The 24087-nt window shown below is 41.5% G+C and overlaps 1 protein-coding gene across 2 annotated transcripts in view; it reads right to left on the bottom strand.

The window, feature by feature from the left end:
• The window catches only part of OLFML2B (olfactomedin like 2B), a 29113-nt gene extending 11346 nt beyond the window's left edge, over positions 1-17767 (bottom strand). Inside the window, exons 1-4 of one of the 2 annotated variants that reach the window (XM_058177666.1) lie at positions 17223-17760; positions 14681-14944; positions 4621-4728; positions 218-382 (exon numbers count right to left, since the gene is read on the bottom strand). In XM_058177666.1, coding sequence (XP_058033649.1) covers positions 218-382; positions 4621-4728; positions 14681-14944; positions 17223-17369 — 684 coding nt within the window. In that variant the 5' untranslated portion in view covers positions 17370-17760. Of the gene's footprint in view, positions 1-217; positions 383-4620; positions 4729-14680; positions 14945-17222 lie in introns of both variants that reach the window. The other variant, XM_058177667.1, reaches the window with a different exon arrangement.
• Between the last annotated feature and the right edge of the window lie 6320 nt (positions 17768-24087).

Below are 24087 nucleotides of genomic sequence, written 5' to 3'. Positions count from 1 at the left end.
ATTCAAAAAACAAGTTGGCTATATTGCCCAATCTCCGTAGTAAACTGAATATTAGAGGGGATATTATTTAGATGATATTCATTGTGAAACTCATTGTGTTTTCACTCTAACTGTAGATTTTAAAATGAGGGCAACAGAATTCTGACTTTATTTGTAAGGGATATTTCTAATGTTCAGAGGGGGTGGAATAGAAATTTGATTGAGTTTTATGCCTTACCTCTGTGAGCGTGTAAACAGCTGCCGCATCCCTCTGCAATGAACTCTGGCTGTCAGCATGGTTGTTGGAAGAATTAATTGTGCTATCAATATCCACCTCCTGAAAACTTTCTTCTGCATTCTGTCTCTTCTGTTTATTGTCTTTGATGAGGTTTCTAGATGTTTTCTAGAATATGTTTCAAAATGAGAAAGTAAAAATCAATTATACCTGGAATACATTCAATACTTTATAATTTGTGTTGGGCCGGGAGGCAATGTAATATCAAAGATCCTCTTGTTTCTAGGTTTTTCTCCTGCCTTCAATGGTTAGTTGCCTTGAATGTCCAGAAACAGGGGGAAACAGCCCAGTCCAGTCAATAGCCAGAAAAAAGGAGGCATGTAATCACTTTCCCCTTAGTGTTTTAAAAATACACAAAGGTGTTAAATTTAGGGAAGCCAGTGAGTATCACTGAAATGAAGCAGGACCACTTCACTTCCATTCAACAACACCTGCTAGTATATTATCTTCCTTCTGCTCAAATTGTTACAGCAGCAGTTCAATACAATATACGCTTCGACCTGCCCCAGTCTGGCAGTAAATGGCACATAATCATCTATTATTTCCAAGAGAACTCAATCTCTATTTCTAAAAGGACACCAGATCTATCAACAGTTCCTTTAATTGTTCCCATGGGTCAAACAATGCAACGCCAGAATGTGGCATAGCATTCCTGACAACTGAAGCATCCCTGCATGCTGTTGCTTCCTAAATTCACCATGCAATAACTGCCTAAAATGTTTCAACACATGTTCTCACTATGTCTTGGGGACTAGGAAGCCAAGCTAATTAACTATTGGCACATCTCCTGCTACAAAGGAAATGCAGCACAAACAACTTTGCAGCACTTCCCCTGGAGCTGCAGGGTAGGTGGTAATTTCCTATTGGCAGGATCTCCCACGTTGATTAACCCCTTCTGGGATTTTCCATAGCCCATCTCTAGTGGCCAGCTGGAGTTCTTACATTTTGATGGGCTGGGGGGTGATTGTCATTTCCCCCCCTCTCCTTGGCCAGTTGGCTGGCAACATGGGATGGTGGAATTCAGCCATGGGTTCATTTACCCAACATTAAAAAAAGTCTTGTTAAGGTTTGCTACTAAAAGGCGTAAACCCAATGACTATGTGGAATTACCTGAAGGCTCAAACACACCCCATTATATTGTATATAACTAAACGTCTACCCCTCCTACTACATACTTTACAGCAAAAACTTGATTGTGGCCTTAAAATAATCAAGGACCCTTGTGGCATTTTAACGAACAACAGCAATACTTTATCATGAAAGACAATGTGTGTGTTTTCTATTGTGTCACGTGGAGATGGATATTTTATAGTCGATGGAATGAAATAGCTTCTCTGAAAGGCAGCAGTTCCAATTCTAATGGAAGGCAGCAGCACAATTACTTTTAGATGTGGGGGGGAAATGCATATAATCCACATCAGCCATCCTACTGTCAAAAATAAACTCGTAAGAGAAGGGGAGAGACACCTGAGAAACAAGCGATTCTCTCCTTGAAATCTGGCCTGTTCTTTAAACTCCAAGCTCTTCAGAGAACACTAGTATATATTTTCAACTCCAGCTGCAGTGTAAGACAGGAATACTGTACTGGTCTTCCTTATTGTAACAACTAAACTATGAAACAATCTATCTTATGTTGTTGCTGTGTTTTTTTAAAAATAAACATGCTGATATACAAGCCATTTTTCTTTTGAAGAGGAAAACAGTGCCCAAAGAGACTCACCTTAAATTCTGCTCCCAACCCAGACAGGACTCCAAAAACTGTTTTCTTTTGGAAGTCATCCTGTCTCTGGCTCCTTTTAGCCCAAAAAGTGCAATTTGCAGTAAGCACCACTTTCAGGAACAAAAATTTCATGCTTACAATAATATTTAAACTATGTAAAATTTACATTTAGTTTACTATTAACAGTTTATAGAATCATAGGCCTGGAAGGGATCTTGGAGGTCTTCTAGACCAACCCCCTGGCCGAGGCAGGACATCTTATTGTATTCTGGTCAAATAGCTGTTGAAACCTTTTTGAAGGCTTCCTGTGATGGACCAACCACTACTCTGGCTGTGATGCTGCAATTCAGCATATTGTTCCTATGCTAAAGCTCCTATGCTAAAGGTTACAATTCAATTTTATTAGGCTATGAGCTTACAAAAGCTGCCCATAACATTGGAACTGAATTTTACAGAGTCAGTCTACCTAATTTATCTCCTATTCTTGCCATCATTTTTCCCAGGAGTCTTGCCTGTAGCTAGCAGCAAGATCAAATACAAATATGACAGTTAAAACAATAAAATGTCAAAGTTCAAATTAAAACTCAACAATTATCAGTGACACAAAAATTGGCAAAATATTTTTAAGCAGTGAAAGGAAGCATAATAGCTCTAAGGCTGGACTTAAGCAGGATTCGGTTCATAGGTAAAGGTAAAGGTTCCCCTTGCACATATGTGCTAGTCGTTCCTGACTCTAGGGATGGTGTTCATCTCCGTTTCAAAGCCGAAGAGCCAACGCTGTCCAAAAACGTCTCCGTGGTCATGTGGCCGGCATGACTAAATGCCAAAGGCACACAGAACGCTGTTACCTTCCCACCAAAAGTGGTCCCTATTTTTCTACTTGCATTTCAAACTGCTAGGTTGACAGAAGATTCTGTTCATATAGGACTCAAAAACCATCCACACGGGGACCAGATAAACATAGTTAGGGAGAGAATATCACAGTCAGCTACTCTTTGGACTTTACTCAGCACAGAAATTAGCTGAAAAGCCATAAGTGCTTCCCTAGAAGATCATAATAACTGGGCAGGCTCATATGGAAGCCAGCAATTTTCCAGTGGCTTTGGGTTTTAAGGGGCATAAATAACACTTTGAATTAAACTGAGAAATAGAATGTATGTCAGTGTAGTTATTTTAATAATGGAGTAACATGATCCTCAAAGACATTTTCAGTTAACAATCTGGCTGCTACATTCTGCACCAATTGTAAATTTCCAGATACATTTCAAAGCAAATTGTGCACAGCGCATATTACAATAACTCAGGTGTATGTTAAGATATGAGTCACTGTGATCAGATCAGACATCTCTGAAAAAACACATACGCTCCCATCTAAATTGGGCATAGGTATTTCCAGCCTTAGCCAGCATCTCTGAATACTACAGCATTGCCAATCTGGTGCCCTCTAGATAAATGAACCATTACCTCTGACTGTGAATTGTGAGAATTGGTCCAAAACATCTGGTGGATACCAGACTGGGGAAGGCTGGCAAAAAAGTTCAAGGTCAATTTCCACCATAACAGATTGGATTGAGATTCCATTATGCTCACTTCTTAACTTATATCCATATATTTTCTGCAGCCAATTGCTGCGCAAAGTGTCCAAAATTGAATTCAATTCAACCAGATGATTCAAATCATCAAAAGATGCCAAATATTAAAAGGCTACCTAATTCTCATAGTTCTCAAATAAAACTATAATTAAAGACAAAATAAATTGAAAGGCAGGTGTGCACATACCCAGCATGGAAAAAAATCATGCATTTTCTTATGTCCTGCTATCCATCCATGATTGCACCACTGACAAGTAGCTGTCAATCATTTCCCACCCATTTTCATTATGAAAGAAGACATATTGTAAAGCTCATATAACATATACATAACTAATCACTTTTTTTTGTAAAGTGGTACATCCCCTCAAAGAGGAAAAATAAACCTAAACTGCCCTCTCTAAAATGTAGTCTAGTCACCATCCAACTGACCCGCAGACCTCTAATGCTTTTTTTTTTTAGATTTTCACTCTAAGGTATGAGAAGATGTAAAATTAGAATTAGATGTCAAATTTGAAATAGTTTCCCATTATTAAGCTTGTTATTAACAGTATGGTTTTTATTTAGTGAAAAAGCAGTTGTTTCATATTTATTGAGTTGTGAAATATGCTTTTAATAACCATGCGGTCAGCAAAACTTCACCTGCTTAATTATTTCCAGATCCAAATACCACTCTGGTATTTAAAAAACCCAGCAGTTTACAGAGGTGTCACCTGTTTAAATTCTCACACTGAAGAACTTTTAAATGGTCAACCTTGACTTGATCACATTCCATATTTTGGCTATGAAATATAGTGACTTTAGCTTTCAGTAGTTTCTATTACTAATAGCTTTGATTCTCAACATACTGTATTAACTTACATAATTCTCCAACTTAGCATATTGTACATACAGTATATCATTTTTTTCAGTCCACAATGTAGTTAATATCAGAGGAAGTTTTTTCTGGAATGGGGCTGTAAGCTTGTTTGATTTCTGCACATCAGCCATAAAGAGAGGGCTAAGATAATCCCCAAAGGAGATGGAATTAATCTTACCTCTTCCAGTTTCTCCACACGACCCACAAGTTTCGTTGTAACAGAATGCAGTTTTAGCAAGTCTAAACCATAGAAAGCATTTTCTAGCATCTCAATGACAGCTGCAAGCTGTAAAACAGATAGTAATGCTGTGATGATGTAACATTATATACTTTAGATTTGCTTTCCATTAATTAGCACACTTTGCATACAGTTTTGATGAAAGCAGTAAATGTAATAGCTCAACTGTGACAATTGCAGGACAAGTAATCATAACTTAATCTAACCTGTTGCAGTGGATCTGAGGATCTAAGCAACTGGTACACTAAACCAGGGGTCTCCAACCTTGGCAACTTTAAGCCTGAAGGATTTCAACTCCCAGCTTTGCTGGCTGGGGGATTCTGGGAGTTGAAGTCCTCCAGGCTTAAAGTTGCCAAGGTTGGAGACCCCTACACTAAACAACAGTAAAGAAACAATATTATTTATTTCAATGACTTTAAGAGTAATATGATCCATAACATAAAAATCACATTTCTTGCTTTTCACATAGAATATTTCTATCCATTATCTACCACGGCACCTCTCTGCTGCTACTGCTTCAGTGCTACTGCACTATCATATATCAGTCATGGTCACACAATCGTCCTTTCCAAAGCTCCCTGCCAGTTTTCCATAAGCAAAGTCTTTGCTTGTGGAAGATGACAGGGAGCATTGGCAATGAGGAAGGGTCCCAAATTGCTTAGGTAAGTCTTCTCTACCCATGCAACTTCCTCAGCCCTGCTTCACTTGCACTGTGCCAGCTATTCATGCTTCCCAGCACATCCTGCCTGATCTATGCTGCACCTCTTGCATATTCCTTTCCTGTCCATATTGCAACCCTGAATGCCTTCCCTAACCCACTTTTATTTATTTATTTATTTATTTATTTATTTATTTATTTATTTATTTATTTATTTATTTATTAGATTTCTAGACCGCCCTTCTCCCGAAGGACTCAGGGCGGTGTACAGCCTTATTTAAAATACATAGGTACACAATACAAATCCCAAATTTACATACATTTAAAATGAAATATTTAACCGGCCAATTTAAAACTAAAACGGTCAAAAGACCGATATAAAACCCTAAAATATAAAATTATAAATAGATTAATACAATTTAGAATTCAATTAAAATTAAGTTAAACTAAAATATTAAATTAAAATAATATTTAGGCTAGTCCCGCCCGATTGAATAGCAGAGTCTTCAGTTCCCGCTTGAAGGTACGGAGGTCGGGAAGTTGGCGTAACCCTGGAGGTAACTCATTCCATAGGGTCAGTGCTGCCACAGAGAAGGCTCTCCCCCTGGGGGTCACCAGCCGGCACTGTTTGGCTGATGGCACCCGGAGCAGGCCCGCTCTGTGGGAGCGCACAGGTCGTTGGAAGGCTATCGGTGGCAGAAGGCGGTCTCGTAAATAGCCCGGTCCTAAGCCATGGAGCGCTTTAAAGGTGGTCACTAACACCTTGAATTGCACCCGGAAGGCTACCGGCAGCCAGTGCAGGCTGCGCAGGATAGGTGTTATATGGGAGCAATGTGATGCTCCCACAATTACCTGCGCAGCCGCATTCTGGACTAGCTGGAGCCTCCCGGTGCTCTTCAAGGGGAGCCCCATGTAGAGAGCATTGCAATAGTCCAGGCGAGAGGTAACGAGGGCGTGAGTGGCCGTGCGTAAGGAGTCCCGGTCAAGAAAGAGGCGCAACTGGCGCATCAGGCGAACCTGATAGAATGCTCCCCTGGCGACGGCCGTCAAATGTTCTTCTAAAGACAGCCGATCGTCCAGGAGAACGCCCAAGTTGCACACCCTTCCCCTGGGGATCAGAACTTCACCCCCCACAGTCAGCGAAGGCGTAAGCTGACTGTACCAGGACACCGGAACCCACAGCCACTCTGTCTTGGTAGGGTTGAGTTGGAGCCTATTCCTCCCCATCCAGGTCCCCACGGCACCTTTTGCACATCCCCACACACCCTTCATGACCCACAGTGCAATCCCTTGTGCCTTTCCTGACCTGTGTGGGACCCCTTACAGATCTCCGCGTGCCCTCCCTGTCCTCTTCCTCTTCTCTTGCACATCTCGCATAAACTTTCCAACCTGCATTGCGCCTCTGCAAACCCTTCCCAACCTATACCGCACCTCCGCACACATGGTTTTATACACTTATAAAAATAGATTGGAGTATGTTTCTGTGATTTTGTTTTTTTTAAATAAATACTTGATCTACTTGATCACCCTATGAGAGAGAGAGACCAGATCAAGAAACTGGCTCCATAGGAAGACTAGAACTATAAATTATTGACATAGATCGAATCCTGCAAATACCTTTTTCCCCTTTTATAACCTTCTGAGCTCCTTCCTAGTATTAACTCCTCTACCAGGGTTCAACAAATGCTTCTGCCCTTGTTGCTCCTATGATGGTTTTTGAATAATCCCTTCAGGGCCATTTCCATGGCTCTCTCCTTCCATTTCACATTTCTGATTTGGTAGAGCATATATGCATCTTGTTTTCCAGATATTTAATTAGTTTTGATTAATCCAATTTATTCTAAAATTCTTGGGTTTGTACATAATTCATACATTAATTTTCTAGTCTTATAATTGATTGTTCTCTTTTCAATGCAGATATGATCCAGATATGACAATTTAAATTTTCAAAATCAGAAAATATTGCACAGTAACTTTTCTTGTGTTCCAACAACATTTGGAGTACAACAAGAGGTCTTTTATGCACATGCAGTTTACACAACAGCTGGAAAACATTATATTAAAAGAAGAACAAGCACTTCTTTGCCACTCTACTAATTCCTTCAAGCTAGACAATAATGAAGATATTAAATGAAATTGAGAAGTGTTGATGATAAATTGCTTTGAACTGAGTTTGGCAGAAGCACATCCTGAATGGCCTAGTTCTGAGAGACCTCAGCTTGAGTTCTAGAGCCAAGGATGTTTGCATAACCCTCTTTAAGGAGTCTTTTGAATTGGCCCATTGAAGGAGGCAATCTGAAAATTACAACTGAACAAAAAAAAAAATTGTCAGCTTTTGTGGCCTATGTAATATTGCAGCTGAAGCAGCTGCTTTGGTTGCATTTTCTTTTTGAGCCATGATTGAATGTGCCAGATTCAAAGCTCTAAACAACTTGGGAACCAGGATTTGAAGGGAGATACCTGCCCAAACTGGTAGAATAGAGAAACCCTTGTCATCGTTCCACCATCAGAGGAAGCATATGTGTGAATTACGCTGTGTGAAAAAATTACAGACCCATCACCTTATTCTTAACAATACACAAACCTCACCTTTCAATGACCTAGACTGCTCACTACTGGAAAGGCAGGAAGCAATGGGACAAGTACAGTCAATAAAGAGATAATGGCAGGGAGAAGTGAAGTGGTATTTTAAGGAACACAGAGTAGTTCAGGAAAAGTTCATAGCAATATGGCAGAGTACCTGCTCCACACGCATACAGAGGCTTCAGATTCAGTCACTGATGAATCTTGATCGGTAAAGGTCTCTCCCTGAGACTTGAGCAGTGGATAAAATTGGTAGGATCAGCAAAAGGTAGGTGAAAAAAGAGAAACGCAGAGCTTATGAGAAGGAAAGGTTGGAAAGCAGATTTTTAAAAAAAAAATCTGAAAGAAAAGTCACTGAACCTTTTTGGTCTATCTCCTAATTCTGAGTTCAAAACACATGTTCTGTGCACAGAATGATAATAACACTACTTACACACACACACACAAACCATGCTTTATTAAATTACCAGGGGGGGAAAAACCACTATTACCAGTGGAAGATTCGAATCAATAACAATCTTATTCATAGTTCAGGATAATCATGATGCCATATGTAGTACCATAAAACCAAAGCATCTCCATTGTCACACTGAATGTTTTTGGACAAAGTGGAAATTTAATTATATAATTTCAAATAATATCCCAGCACAGATTCTCCAGTATGCTGTTCTTCTGGTGTGTAAAGACTATAATTCAGTTGTGACCTTTACAATCATCCATAACATGAAAGTGTAATAGTCTTACATTTTAAATGTATTGCTTTGAACACTTGCAAAAGCAACAATACTGCTGCTGCAGCTTTTTGTTCAGTCTGTAGTCTAAAATCAAACTGCTTAATATATTGACAGACAGGAAAACTACCATGCTTTAAAATCCCCTGGTCTACTATGGCAACAACAGCTTAGTGCAATCAAATTGCTTGCCCAAAATGCCTTTTGTTTCACATAGTTCTAAGGATTAGGAAGAGAACTGGTCAGCAACGCTAGACTAGTGTTTGAAGCAACAGGTACACTTATTAATTTTAAATTCCCAGAACAAATAGGAAGAAACTGGTACTCTTCAACACTCCAAACTCCGATGCTCTTAAACTCAATTTCTTGTCTTGGTTGTCAATGCAACCTACTACCAAGTAAAAAAAAAAAAAAAAGGGGGGGGGTTATTGGTTATATTCCAGTTCTAAACGTGTAAGGAGCCAATATTTTTGACAGATGCTTTTCATTTAAATCAAACAGTCTTCCAAGTAATGTATTTAAAACTAACTGGACTTCTACAAACACAGGAAAGAAAGAATGTGTTGCTGAGTGAGGCTGATTATAATGCATCTAACAGCGTGTGTCCACAACTGGCTTTCTAAAGAAGAGATTTCCAAATTCTGTTCCAGGTTCCCAAAAGCCAAAATACTGCACTGGCAACCTGAAAGGCAGCTACTATTGCCAATCTTCCTTTGAATGGATCTAAACCTTCCAGAGTTTGCTTTCTTTTCACACAAGTAATCATGAGGTCCACCTTCTGGTCAATGCCTCTAAGTGTCCTATAGATTAGGGTGATTCCTGTTTTCTTTTGAGAAGTCTTTTCTCTGTGGACAGCTTACTGTTTTGCCGTTAACTATATAGGCTCTGAAGCCAGGATAGGGTAGGACCACCAGTTTTGAAACTAAAAACTGCCTTAGAAATAAAGTTTCTATAGCAGGTAAGCAAGGGTTTCTTAGCACATGAATGGAAACACAGTTAACTTCTCTCAAGCTCAGAAGTCCAAAGATTACCCACCACCATGAGCATAGATGGAGAAAGCAAAACCCAATTCTGCCATTTGCCTCTTCTATCTGGTGTGGAGGACTTGCCCAGATTCTCAGCAGTGGTGACCCATTAAGAAGGTTCTGAGATGCAGATATAATTCTGTTTCTTTTGCTACCAAGAGACATTTATTCCACTGAAAATGGGGAGAAGAGCATCTAGGATCAATGGGAGATTTATTCTCAAACTTGGGAATCCAGCAACTGCTGGCCTCAGTCCATATAATACACAGGGGACAGCTTAGCATTGCTTTAATCAAGAGAAAATCATCCTTCCAAATGTTTATATTTTTAGTTTTAAAGAGGCTCTTTCCGAGGAATATACAACTGACAAATGAGGAAAAAAGTTTAAAAATAGGTGGAGTAAGTATGAGATACATTATTTTTGCATTAACAGATCATTGCTATAGGGAAAGGCACAACAGTACAGTTATGCCTTAAAGAAACTAAAAATAATTAAAGAGTCACCAAAAGTTTGGTAAATTTATATCATTTGCCAACAGAATGGTAAAATAAGCAAAGGATGTTGGAGTAGATTTTCATAATGTTTTTCTAGTGACTCTTTCAGAGATGGAATATTGTCCCATGTCACCTGGCTACTCTGTTGAAACAGATGTTAGCTGGTCAAATTGTTAAATAGATTACAGTTTTTTTGAGGCTGCTGACATTTGGAAGGGCTGATGGCTCAGATTTCGTCATGCCCTTCAAGGACAATGTTGCTCGAGAAACTGTAACAATGATCTCCAGTTACGTTTTGGACAGCTAAACACTTGTAAGCAGAAAATAAAGCAATACAACCATTGCCAGAACAAATACGTGAAGCTGGTTGCTGCCTGCATTTTTGGCTCAGCCTTGTAGAACAGGCTTTCTTTTCCCTAACAGGATAATCCAAGTAAATTTAAGCAGTCACCTGGAGGATCAGGTCCCAAGGTGCCAGCAACTGGACTGCAAACCAAATAAAGCAGAACACTAAACGAACCCTCTGTTTTCAGAGTCTGTAACAGATGTGGAAAATAACAACTCAAGGGACTGCCACTGCTTTTATGCTGTACTTTACATTTCTCTAAATGGGACTGGTGCCTCCTAATGCCAATAGCAATTCAATAGGTTCCATTGATGTGATCCAGTAACACAATTCTTAGGCTTGTAATATTTCCAAGTTTATAGCTGTTAGGAAAAACATGCTAATATAAATGTGATTTTGCAAATCAAGATTAGAAAGAAGAATGTTGGGATGCTGCTTGGCCAGTTCTTTTTTAAAATCCGATTTTATTTCCAACTGAGAAAGGCAGGGTATATTAAAAATACATTCCGATTTTTTTTCCAGAAAGATTCTTTTCTTCCCTTACCCCTTGCGGTTCATCACACAACAACAGACCTGCTGCATCAATCACACACTGCCACGTACATCATCTCCTTCAGCGGATAATTTCCCACAAGAAGTGCAAAATATAAAAGTGATATAAATTTGTGATGAGGAAATCAAGCATAATGTAAACTGAGCTTAATCCATGGTGAAACCTTTTGCAGCCAAGAAGCATAAAATGTTTAGATAGAAAGAAGCATATTCACACAGAACTGATCAGTACATAATTCATATTCATTAATAATATATTTTGGATAATTCAAAGCCCAGCTTGATCATGGAAAGAGGATATATAATCTTGATTTATCTTTGGATAGCACTTCAATTCAAGGTCTTATGAGAGCCAATGTACTGGAATGGTTGCAATGTTGAACTGCAAACGGAGAGATCTAGTTTAAATTCTACCGAGTCTTGAAGCTTTTTGGGTGCAAATAAATTAGGGAAGATAACTACGTCTATCATCCTGATCCCCTTTAGACAAAAGCAGGATAATTGTCATAAACTCTGGGATTCATATCTCAGTTTAAGATACCATCCTTTTTGATCTGCCATGTTCAGGGTATTTTGGACTACAGGTGTCCTCATCTAGCACATTCTCAGGCAGGGGTCTCCAACCTTGGTCCCTTTAAGACTTGTGGACTTCAACTCCCAGAGTCCCTCAGCTAGCAAAGCAAAGCTGGCTGAGGAACTCTGAGAGTTGAAGTCCACAAGTCTTAAAGGGACCAAGGTTGGAGACCCCTGTTCTCAGGCCATGTTGGCCATGAATTCTGCTCCCCAGTGTGAATTCAGATTGGAAAAGGGGGTAATATGTTATAGCAGTTTTTAGAATGAAGCCCCTTACTTGTTTGCAGTGTCCCCATCTCTCTTGTCCTTCCCTCAGAAATACGTTTGTGCCGTTTGAAAATAATTATCTTTTGTTTACCTTTGGAAGGCCATTTTCTTAAAATGGCAGTACTTATTCAATTGTGACATTGAAGCTGCCATGATCACTCTGACAGATGATTTTTGCAAGCAGAAATTACAGGGAGTAACACTCTGCTAATTCTGCTGGATTTCTCAGCTGCTTTTACTGCTATTGTCCATGGTATCCTTCTGGACCATCTGCTCTTGGCTGTGGATCGGAGGCACTGTGCTCAAGTTTTTGTTCCTGTTGGATGGCTAATTCCAGAAAGATGTGCTGCTAGACTGATTTGGGAGCTGGAAGGCTTTTCAGAATTTTTATTTTTCATTTATTTTTTTCTTTCTGATAATATGAAATGTGATCAATAAGCCGATGATACCCAGCTCCATTTCCCAGTTTCAGCTGATTCAGTCAAGGGTTGGCATTGGAAAGGATATTATTAATGTTTATGACCAATAACGAGGATTAAGAAATGAAGCTCAATCCAATCCAGATTCTGAGTGTTGGTTCTTATCTATCTGCTCCTTTATTTTTGGACAGATTTGAATCTTGACCCTCATACTAATGTTTGACCAAGGTATAAAATAATTACATCCAGTTTAAAATAATAGCAATTATCTTTAAAGCTTGAGAATTGGATGCTAAAGAATATCTTCTGATGTCCTGATACTCTGGAGTTTGCATCTCAAGAAATGTTTGAAATTCTGGGATTCCCCCCTTTTAATGCTAATTTGAACTTTTAGTTTTATGTCATTTGTATATTTACAGGAACCAGCCTGACTTTTACCTGAAGGAGAGAGTACAAACTTCGCATTCCCATCTGTGTTTGTATTTATATTCCATTTTGTACCTCCCAATTTGCACTAAATTTATTGAACTGCTTAAGCCAAGGACACTGATTTAACCAGAGATTTCAGAATCTGCAGCTTTAGAAATAATGTCAAAAACCCTCTGCAAGCCATAATTCAAGCCCTCACTGGCAAGAATGGCCTGAGAAGCAATGGAGAAAAACAAGCAACAATGGTAGAAAAGGAGCAGATGGGGAAGTATCCGTTCTGGCATCCAGTCAACAGACAGTTTCCAGGGAATGACAACTTCCCTCCCTCTTCTCTAGATCAATGTTACATCTACCACATTTCCACTTAATCTGGGTGGTAAACACCCAATAATGCACATTTTTGTAACAAATAAGATTGTTCCATAATGGAATCTTTCCTAGCATATTCAACAATGGTAAAACATTCATGATTGGAGTGTCTTTTTGTGCCATTATGTAGCATATATCTGTTAGGTCTCCATCCTAGTGCATGTGGGAGAATTCAGAGCTACGTATTTAATAAGACTGTTGATCTTCCTGTTCCCAGCTGGCAGAGAAGGCCAAGAGTCTGTTCACTTCCTGTTCAATGCAATCTCCACAGCAATAAACTGGAGTGTGTTTAAAGAGCCTCATACAGAAGTAGTTGCTAAGCCCACTCCCACAGTTTGGTCCCTTGATGCTAAGGGATGAGCTGGCTGTGATTATGAAGCTGCAGTCCAACAGCTGAAAGAACAGGTTGGAGAAAGCTGCTCTAGGAGCAAATGAATTTCTCACCTGCTGGACAACCAAGCCAAGACAACTGCAGCTGCCATTCTAGTTAACCTGATCTCACTGTTTCACAGTTCACAGTTTATAAAATTAACTTGACAATTATGATGGTGTGCATCTCATATTACTTTTAATAGATTATATTGTTGTTTTAATGGCTAGTGATAGCTACAGTATAAACATAAATCGACTTAAGTGCCATTGGCTTCTTGCTTCCAGGTATTCCCTGTCCTGCTAAGATTGCATGAATAGACATACTGGGGCTCCCGCACCTCGTCGAGTATTTTATGTGGTTTGTTTGGTTTTGACATATGCTCTCTGAACTGAATCACCCTTGGTTTTTATACCATGGCAATTTAGTAAACAAGCCACATTTCTGAACCATAGCTTAGCATACAAACCGGATCACAACGTAGTATTTGGACTGTGATCAGGGGAAATATCCCCAGTTTGCAACTTGCTGGGACAAAATTGGGGAGAGGATTGTTTCATGGCCATCCTGCATACTTTGGGGTGGATTGGGGGAGGATTGCTACTACTGTATACAGTACAGATAGTCCTCAACTTATAACAGTTCATTTAGTGACTATCTGAAATTACAACAGCACTGAAAAAATGACTTATGACCGTTTTTCACACGTACAGTGCTGCAGCATTCCCATGATCACGTGATCAAAATTCAGACACTGACTAGTATTTGTGATTGTTGCAGTGTCCCGGGATCATGTGACCACATTTTGCAATCTTCTGACAAGCAAAGTCAATGGGGAACAGATTACTAACCTAATAACTGTAGTGATTCACAACTGTGGCAAGAAAGGTGGTAAAATGGAGCAATTCACTTAACCATCTCACTTAACAACAGAAATGTTGGGCTCAATTGTGGTCATAAGTTGAAGATACCTGTCCCCTGGTATCTTAGCCTTGTACATCTGCAAATACTGCAAAGAAACACCAAATCTCCAGATGAATCTCCTGTTAAAACTTGCTTTAATTTTCCCATTACCTGGGAGAGGAAAACCCTCATGACTGCCCTTTGGGTAGAAAGGTGTGGCATCAACTGAAATAATAAAAATACATTTTAACTACAGTAAAAACTCAGGAAAGGCAAATACCTTGAAGTCCTTGTTGTCTGCTTCCTGCAATTTCTTCAGCCTGAAGTCCCCTTCGCAGGGATTGAGAGCAGAAGGTGGAGCCACACAGGAGCACTTGCATTCTGGTCCAGAAGTGATTGTTTCCACCATGTAAAAATCCTCATCTTTGAAAGAGCCCTCGTTGATCCGCTGACACGCTCCTCTGCCCAGGGGTCTCACCACGCATTTGCACTGGCAGTTTGAGCCTTGGGACACTGCCTTCACCTTGTCATAGTCACCTAGCAACTAATCAAGGAAAGGAGGGGAAGGGGAGGGAAAGGAAGCCAGTCAATTTGTCCTGGAATTCTTGGTGGGTTTGCTTTGGGTGAATGTTTGGGAGAAACTCTGACATTCTGAAACCTTGAAGAAATGACTGTCTGGCTTAAAATGTTGCTGACGCTTCATGTTCGTTGCTCTTTGGTTATCTGAGAAAGTAATTTTCTTCTACCACCTAAAAAAAATCCAAAAACCAAACCCCAAACTAGTCAACTTGAACCCAAACAACTTTGGTTTCTCTCGGGTTTGGGGAAATTAAAAGGCTGCTGTACTCAACACAGACATTCTCCAGAATGATCTCATTTAAATATAATGGGAACAATCTGTTGGGAAATTCTCCTGTACACATTTCATTGAAGTGAACAGAGGAGCTCCACATGAGATCTTTGCATCTCTCCTTTATTTTCATGCATCCTGTACATGAAATCATGGGAAGACAGGCTACCCCAACTTAGGTGTATTTAATAAGAGCTGCCCTCAGATAAAAAAGTAGAAGGTATGTTTTTTAAAAAGCCAAAGCCATCAGGATACACCTGATAGGAAGCTAGAGTTTCCAATGTGTAATGTTAGTCCTACATAAATAGGACATTTTTCTGGTTGGATTCAAGAACAAGACAAAAGTTGTGAAACAGACTGGCACATCCTGCCTAGCCAACACAAGGTTTCAACAAACATTAAATGCAATTCAAAGAATTTCCTTTAAGGGAATGTGCCTGGATCAAATACAACTTTGGATAATAAAAGCAGTCAAACGTATGTTTTTCTGATTGCACAGTTCACGCAGATATTTTTCAAGGGATATTGGCCTCCATCATTCAGACAGATATTGTGCCAAGGCTGTTTTAAGCCTTTTTGCTCAGCATCAAACCCAGCACATTTTCAATTTATATTGCACAATTACTTCAATATAAATGCATGCAAGTGATTTTGCTCCTGACAAAGAGGAGGCCCAGCCACCACAGACTGTACAAATGTTGCCATTTGCAGCACTTCTCTCTTTTAGCTGGCTTTAGCTACAAAGGAAAACCAAGAGGAGCTGAGTGAGTTGGCTGCAGCCTCCAAGCACCAGAGGAATTGACAGATAACATTGCTCTCCCAGCACAATTCTATATGGATATACTCGGCTCTGTTCAGTTAGTTGACTAGGAAATTAGTAATACGTTACGGGCAGAGGGGGAAGGGGCTTGTTGCTTTTAGAAAGGAGCAGCAAAGCAATAATCCCAAATCTGGTCTACTAAATGGAGAGACCAGAGATCTACTTCAGAAGGCCTTTTGTCCCAGATACCTGGAGTAGTCAAATGCATAAGAGTGCTGCTTCTGTGTATTTCATAGTTCACAGAGAACACACATACAGAGATTTTAGCAGATGTACCTTTTTTCATTTATTTGCTTCTCCATGCACTCAAACTATAGCTGCTTGTCCTTTTTCTGCACTGATCACCACCCGGGTCTAACAGGTATCAGGTGAGGACAAAGTAAATTCTGTACAGGTGGAGTATAACACTATAATGCAAAGCTTGCTGGTTCTACACAATGGAAACCCTTGTATGTTGTTACTGAGTGCAAGGACCCAGCTTTCCTGAAATAAACTTAAGAAGGGTTGATTTAATGCAACATATTCAAGACATAAACTAGCCAACAATTTTAGGCATCGCCTTTGGGTATAAACCTTCAGCAAATCCTACTAGGTTTAAATATTCTTTTAAGTGACAAAGCTGTCTTTATTTGGAAACCTACCTGTAGATTCCTTGCTCTGTTCTTCACTGCTTCTAAAATCATCCCATAAAATCAAACTTATATTGATCTGGGATCCCCTAGCTGTGCCACACTCTGTGCTGCGTCAAATTGCCCTCTACAGCATAAATCTCCCCTGATATCTTTTACTCCATGCAATCCATGCTTATTGGTAAAACCATTCCAGGATAGATTTCCCTCCCGCAATTGCAAATGTAGACAAAGTTGATTAGTTGTGAAGGACTTTTTGTACATGTTCAAAGGCACTTCTAGTGGTGGGTTTGGGTCGGGTTTTGTTTTTTTCCCCGGTGTTTTTTTTTTTTTTTTTTGGTGCCACGAAAGAAGCCAGGGTGGGGGATGAATTTGTGCACTTCAAGAGCAGAGCGCCGGAGCCGAGACTCCTGCAGTCCACTCCCCATCGTTCCTGAAGCGCCACTGGGAAATCACCTCGAAGGTCCGACTCCCCTTCCAAGGCACCGACGGCTTGCTGCTCGCTTACTGACGGCTTGCTTACCTGCGAGAGAATGTTCTCCTGGTTCTCCGCCTCATCCTCCAGCGGGGCGTCGGTCGGAGGCGAGCTCAGGGTGGCGTTGGCGGTGCCCCACCACGCTGCCAGCAGCGCCGCGGCGCAGCAGCAGAGCAGCATCCCGGGCCGCGCCATGGACGGCTAGCGGGCGCCGCTGGGGGGAGAGCCGGGCATGGGGCGGGCGCAGCGGCGGCGGCGGCGGCGGCGCACGAGCGATCTAAGCTGCTCCTCTGCCCGGTTGGAAAGCAAACTGGACGGGGCGCGCCGGGGGAGGCTAGGAGGGGGAAGGTGGGCTGAATCGTGCGGCGTTGCTACCCGGCTGAGGCAAAGCGAGGCGGGCCAGAAGGAGGAGTCTCCCTCTTGCCCCCGCTTCTCCTTCACTGCGGCTATTGTGTCCTCCCGTCTGTCCGCCGGAGGAGCTGCTGTGGGGGAAAAGTGGGGAAAACAGCAGGCTCCCCGTCGTCGGGGAGGGAGGGTGCACTCCCCGAGCCCCAACCCAAAGGCGCGTCTCAAAAGAGTTGAAATCTGCGGGGAAACCACGAAGAATCAGATTCTTGGGTCGCAAGCCGAGGACAGGTTGAAGGGGCTAGAAAGTTACAATGTTCTACATCCATATGCAGGGAATATGTGGATATATGCATGGACAATCCTCTAGGGACACTATAGAGCCAAAAGTAAGGCTTCCAGATGTACGTAGAATTGGCGCCTTTCTGGTCAGTTTCAATGGCATTATCAACTGAATCATCATTGGATCCGAGTGGAGGAGCCGGCCGCTCATCTTTGAGTTCACAAAAATTCCATGGTTGAAACTTTTTTTCTTGGCTGGCCAAAAATAAGGGAAATCACCATCTGCTTTCAAATGCCTGGTTTAGTGCCTGCGAGGTGGAAACTGTTTTGTGGAACAGCTTTGGAGGCAACAATGGTTTGGATAGGGCCAATTAACTGCAATTGATTCTCCTATCTAGAGGAAGTGCTGGGAATAGTGGCCTCTCTGGAAACTGGATAAATGCCTTGTTCTAGATAGGTTGCACCCCAATGTAATTTGGGGGTCTTTCTTGATTCAGAATTTTCATTAGAGGGAGAGGTGGTTTCAAGGATGAGAAAAGGCACGCAACCAGTTGACCAGCCCTGATTGTTCCTGGAGGTTTAGCTTGTATTGCACATACCTCAATAATCTAATCAATCCATGACATGACTGGAATTCCCTTCTTGGAGAACCACACTTTTTTTCTGTTTTTAATATCTAATCTGGCACTTTAATTTGAGAATTTAATTGAGTATCTTATCAAATACACACACACACACACACATTCTTTTTGGCACCTTAAAGTCAGTACATATTGACTCCTGGCAACTGCTTGGACAAGGTTTTTCCAGAAGTGATTTTCCATTGTCCTAGTGCTGTCCCAAAGTCATCCAGCTGGCTTTGTGCAAAAGGAGGGACTTGAATTCACTGTCTCCCATTTTCTAGTGGTGGAAGAAGTGTCCATCTGGGAAGTGGGAAGAAAGTGGGAAGAAAGACATGGGCAACATGGAGACTGTTTGGAAGGATGGTTTAATGGTGAACCAGGACCACATGGGTTTGAAGTCCTGGGTAGCTAACCACATGGTAGAGAGAGATTTATACCCTCTCTTGGGCTTTGAATTTGAGCATATCCTATTGGTTACAGTCAGACTGCCATGGGGCTATGCAGTCATAGCTGAGGTTGTCTGTCTTCAGGCCTGGTTGAATCGTGCTGCGTGATGCAATGAAGGGCAATTTCCTATTGTGGCTGAATGGCTTTGCCCTGAAGGATAATCCCATTATCCTGGAGCTGAGGTCTTTTGTTTTGTAGATAGACTGGCCCAGTCTTTTGTCTTATAGATAGGCTGGCACCAAAATATCTGCTGGGGGCAGGGAGCTGCAGTCTTCTGTTTCTGTTTCCTTTAAGATTTTTTTATTTCTCTTTTAGGGAAAAATTCTGCCTTTTAAATATTTCCTAGAATATTTCATTCTTCTAGGAGAGGGGTGGGGGATTAACTTTTTTATACTAGCCTGGTATTTTAACCACTGCACCAAACTGGTTCATGATCCACCCATTTGGTCAGGAGAAATTTTAAATGATATACCGTATATACTCGAGTATAAGCCGAGTTTTTCAGCACATTTTTTGTGCTGAAAAACGTCCCCTCGGCTTATACTCGAGTATATACGGCTTATACTCGAGTTTTTTTTTTTCTTTTTTTCACATTATACCGGCCGGCGCGAACTTGGCGGGCTTTTGCTTTAGCGCGGGGAAGCCCTGCCGGTGCAGTGAGAGGCGGGCGGGGGCCGCCAGCCTTCTCGGCCGAGGAGGAGGGTTTCGCCGACCGGTAGGTGCCTCATTTCCCACCCTCGGCTTATACTCGAGTCCCCAGTTTACCCCAGTTTTTGGGGTAAAATTGGGGACCTCGGCTTATACTCGGATCGGCTTATATTCGAGTATATACGGTAATGTTTTGTACCCAGATTGGCTCTATTGCATTTGTTCTAACTCACATGTGAATGATGGTGATCTGATTAGACATTCCTTGGCTGTGTGAAGGAAAGTGTCTGGTTGGCTGCTTCAGCTTTAGAATCTTTGCTAAATGTCACCAGTTGGCAGGAAAATATGCAACTATCATGGCAGTAATCTTGGAATGGGGCAGGATCTGATTGTGAACATTTGCACTCTTTCTCTTGATAAATAAAAACTAAGCACTGGGAAGTGAATGGGATCATGAAGAGATTTGAATCACACACAGACATAATATTGTGCTTAAACACATGAGACCATGATAAAGTAAAAGGAGAAAACAGGTCTAGTACTCTTGTGCACTTTCACAATTGGGCAAATCCACTTTATCTCTTCCTGAGAGAAATTCATGTCACTTGGCACTGTGTCTGGAATATATATATACACCATATATATATGGTGACTGAACAGGCTTTGCCCGCTAGTGGGTGACAAATTGGGCAAGGGAAACGCAACCCACCATTCAGGGCCCCAGGGACACCCATCCATTTCCCCTTACACTTCTCCGGGATCCCGGTCCATTCGGGACCATGGGGTTCAGGCTGTTCGCCCACCATTGACAGTGAGTCCGGGCAGGGATAGTCTTCCCTCACGGTGATTCCAGTCGTCATGCCTTCTGGCAGGCCAGCACACTGATGGGCTATAGTAGCCTGCACTCTGGTTCTGTTTTGACACGTTTGGAATTCTCCACTGTTCACTTGGCATAGGCCCCTTCAGGGGGCTGGGGCCTCGTGTTTTCAGTGCTGCCAGAAGTCTTGGTACTTACCTCCCAGCGGCCAACGGTTGCAGGTACCTCAGAGACAAGGTGAACGTGCTGCCTTCTGGGTGCTTTAGTGGCCCGACGGGTTCCTGGCAGAAGATTCAAAGGCCTGACCTTCAGGTTGGCCACCTCACCCTTGACCGGTTGGGTATTTCACCTTATGAGCCTTACAGAGTCTTCTCCCTTGGCGGAACAGAGTCCTTCTTTATTGCTTCCAGATATCATCCGGCTACACCGCGGTCGATCCAGTGACTATGGAAAGTTGGGAGTCGAGCGGGCATGTCCTTACATGGTATGTCCTTACCTACCAGGCTGAGCTCTATTCTTTTAGAGAGACCAAGAGAATGGTGGTGAAGAAGCAGATGATCTGGGAATCAGAAAGGCAGAAACATGCTGTATTGGCCTAAAATGGCCAATCTCCTCTCTCCAGGTCATCTATCTCACTACTGATAGAAGGGGAAGGGATAGGCATCAGGGTTTACAAACCTTGTACTGGTGTTGGATGCTATTGACCATGGGTGTCAAACTTGTGGCGTCACATTGCCATCATGTGACATACTGTGATGTTTTTTCCCTTTGCGGAGCTGGGGTGGGTGTGGCCTGCATGTGACGCATCCAGCCCGTGGGCCACCAGTTTGGCACCCCTGCTATTGAGAGAAAACTAAACCCTACCAGATGATGTCAGCATGTCTCACCCATTGACTGGGAATAAGATGAAGACAATGTCAGGAGACAGAGCAGAAAAAAAGACTTTGCCAAAGCATATTTGTACCATGGTTAAGTGTCAATTGGGAAAGTATCTATGCTACTGTGTTGTTTTTTCTTTAGGTTTTTGTTTTCTGGCTTTTTAATTATGAAGCAACTATCTTCTGTTTTAATTACACTGTGCAGCCTTATAGGCAGATCTGAGAGAAACAGATGTGGCTATTTTAAAGAGTTGCAGGCAGGTACAACCTAACCTGCTTGCAGTCTCAAACAGGGTAGAGCATATTAGTGTTGGAGAAAGAAGCAGACAGACAAATAGACAGATTATGTCTGGGACAATTTATTTGACCATCCAGTCCATTCAACCTAGGAAGGCATATTTCCGATCCCCGCACTTCAAAAAATAAAGTGGGCAAAAATGAAGGCAGTAAGTATAATAGCTTAACCAGCAAATTCCAAGTGGACTTCCATATCTTAGACTTTATGTTTGCCACTCTTTTGAACTTAAACAGTTTTATCCATATTTTGCTGTTAACATTTAAGGAAAATGTTATTTTGCTTAAATTTTAAGCAACACTTCATTGTTATTATAATTACCTGCCTTTATTCCTATCCCATATAGAGCTACTAAGATAATTATAACAATGGCAAGTTATTTGAATATTAATGGAGAACACGTTTAAAGAAGAGAAATAAGGAAAAGCATTCAGAAGCTTCAACTGGTGCAAAATGTGGGAGTGCAGACGGTTATACATGCTCCTAGAACAGTGGTTCTCAACCGTTATAGTGCTGCGACTCCTTTAATACAATTCCCCACGATGTGGCGACCCCAACCGCGAAATTATTTTTTTTTAGGCAGCGATCTCAGCGCGCCTCAGCAGCCGCAGAAGGGGGGAAAAAGCGGCAAACTGTTTTTTTGAATTTATCGCGCCTGAAGCCGTATTGGCTAGCGATCTGAGCTGCTTGCGATTGCCTTGAGGACGGAGGCATTAAAGCGGAGACTCCGCCCCTATTAAGTTTATTGCGCCTGAAGCCAGATTAGGCTACCGATTGGGAGTGATTGCAGCTGGCTTGAGAGGGAGACATCGGAGCAAAGATTTCTCTCTTTTTTAATTCATCGTGCCTGAAGCCGAATTCGGCCAGCGATTTGAAGAGCCTGCAGCTGGCTTGTAGAGTCAACCATTGGAGCGCGATTCTTCGACTCACAAGTATACTTCCCATATTTCCGATGGTCTTAGGCGACCCCTGGCAAATCGTCATTCGACCCCTAATGGGGTCACAACCCACAGGTTGAGAACCGCTGTCCTAGAGCAACACACATTACACCTCTGTGCCATGAGCTGCTTCAGTTGCCTGTTGCCTTCCGGGTTCAATTTAAGGTGCTGGTTTTGACCTTTAAATCCCTTCATGGCATGGGATCAGGTTTTTTGAAGGACTACCTCTTCCCAGTTACATCTACCCATCCCATCAGAACTGGCAGGAGGAGCATGCTATAGGTCTCAGCTGCTAAAGAACTTAATTGGGTGGGACTCAGGAGGTGAACCTTTTCTGCATGGCAGCCACCCTTTGGAACATGGTTCCCCCAGCAGAAATTAGATCTGATCCCACTAGCACTTATGAAATCCCTGAAGTGTGTATGTGTTTGTGTGTGGATTTGGAGGCTTGGGGATCCCAGAGAAATGAGGAGCCTGTAAGATGATTATTTTGTATGTTGTATGTCAGTCTGCTTTCCTGTGGTTTTATTTCTATTCTATATTTATTTGTGATTGTGTTTAATAGTTTTTAATTGTTGTTTTAAACTATGTTTTAACCGACTGTTGTTGTAAATTGCCCAGAGTTACATTTGTGAGATAGGCAGCTTTATAAATCTGGTGAACAAAAAAACAAATACAGATGTGGGCCAGTGGTGGGTTACTACCGGTTTGCCCCGGATCAGGTGAACTGGTAGTGGCGGTGGGGGGAGGCCCCATCTGCGCATGCGCCCACAAGCAAACCAGTAGTGACGGGATTTGAAACTCACTACTGATGTGGATATATCCAATTTTCAAAAACACTATGATTTTAATTGGTTAAAATATTCGAATTTAGGCAAAATTCAAACAGAACTGACACTTCCTAGGACGTTATCATGACATAGTTCTCTATTTCTGCCAAATATATAAACAGCAAAGAATAGGATGAAGCATAGGCTGTAAAAATATGGGGAAATAGGGAAAAAAAGTCAGCACAGTATTACTTATTTCACTTTCTAGCAGTAGGCCATTCCTTCTTTTACAGCCAAGACAAACTAATAAAGACAGTCTCTGGGTTAAGAATGAATTCCATCTGTCTTTAACTTTGTTCACTTTGTATATAAATTGGAAGTTATACTTAGGAATGAGCTACCTATTACTAAAAATGGCAGATAGCATTCTCCTTAACTCCAGCTGACAAAGTGCTGAAGCCACCCAATGATTTTGTGAACCATTAAAAACCACTGTAAACAGGTTTTATATGAAAAACGCATGGCTTCTGAGGTTCACAAAACATCACATGGCTAACAGTCCATTGGCTCAAGGAAGAAAAATGGCATCTGCCATTTTTAGTAATAGGCAGCCCATCTGTAAGTATGAGTTGTACATAAATCAGACCTCCTTAACTGCCTGTATCCAAGGCATAAGCGGAATGAACTGTTTTGGCATTAGATTTCCATGCAATTAAAAACAAATATCCAGAAGGGAGCTTGGAAACAGGAAAAAAGGAAGCAGTAAGAGGCTACATGCAAATATACCTAGCTAAAACTATGCATCAAATAAGATGATGAAAATATTAGACATTAAAAGTTTTTGGAGAATTATTAGAAAACATTACCACC

This window comes from Ahaetulla prasina, chromosome 3 (genome assembly GCF_028640845.1).
Source record: "Ahaetulla prasina isolate Xishuangbanna chromosome 3, ASM2864084v1, whole genome shotgun sequence".
NCBI lineage: Eukaryota > Metazoa > Chordata > Lepidosauria > Squamata > Colubridae > Ahaetulla > Ahaetulla prasina.
Note: the sequence above shows the minus strand (reverse complement) of the source record. Positions and strands in the feature narration are given on the sequence as shown.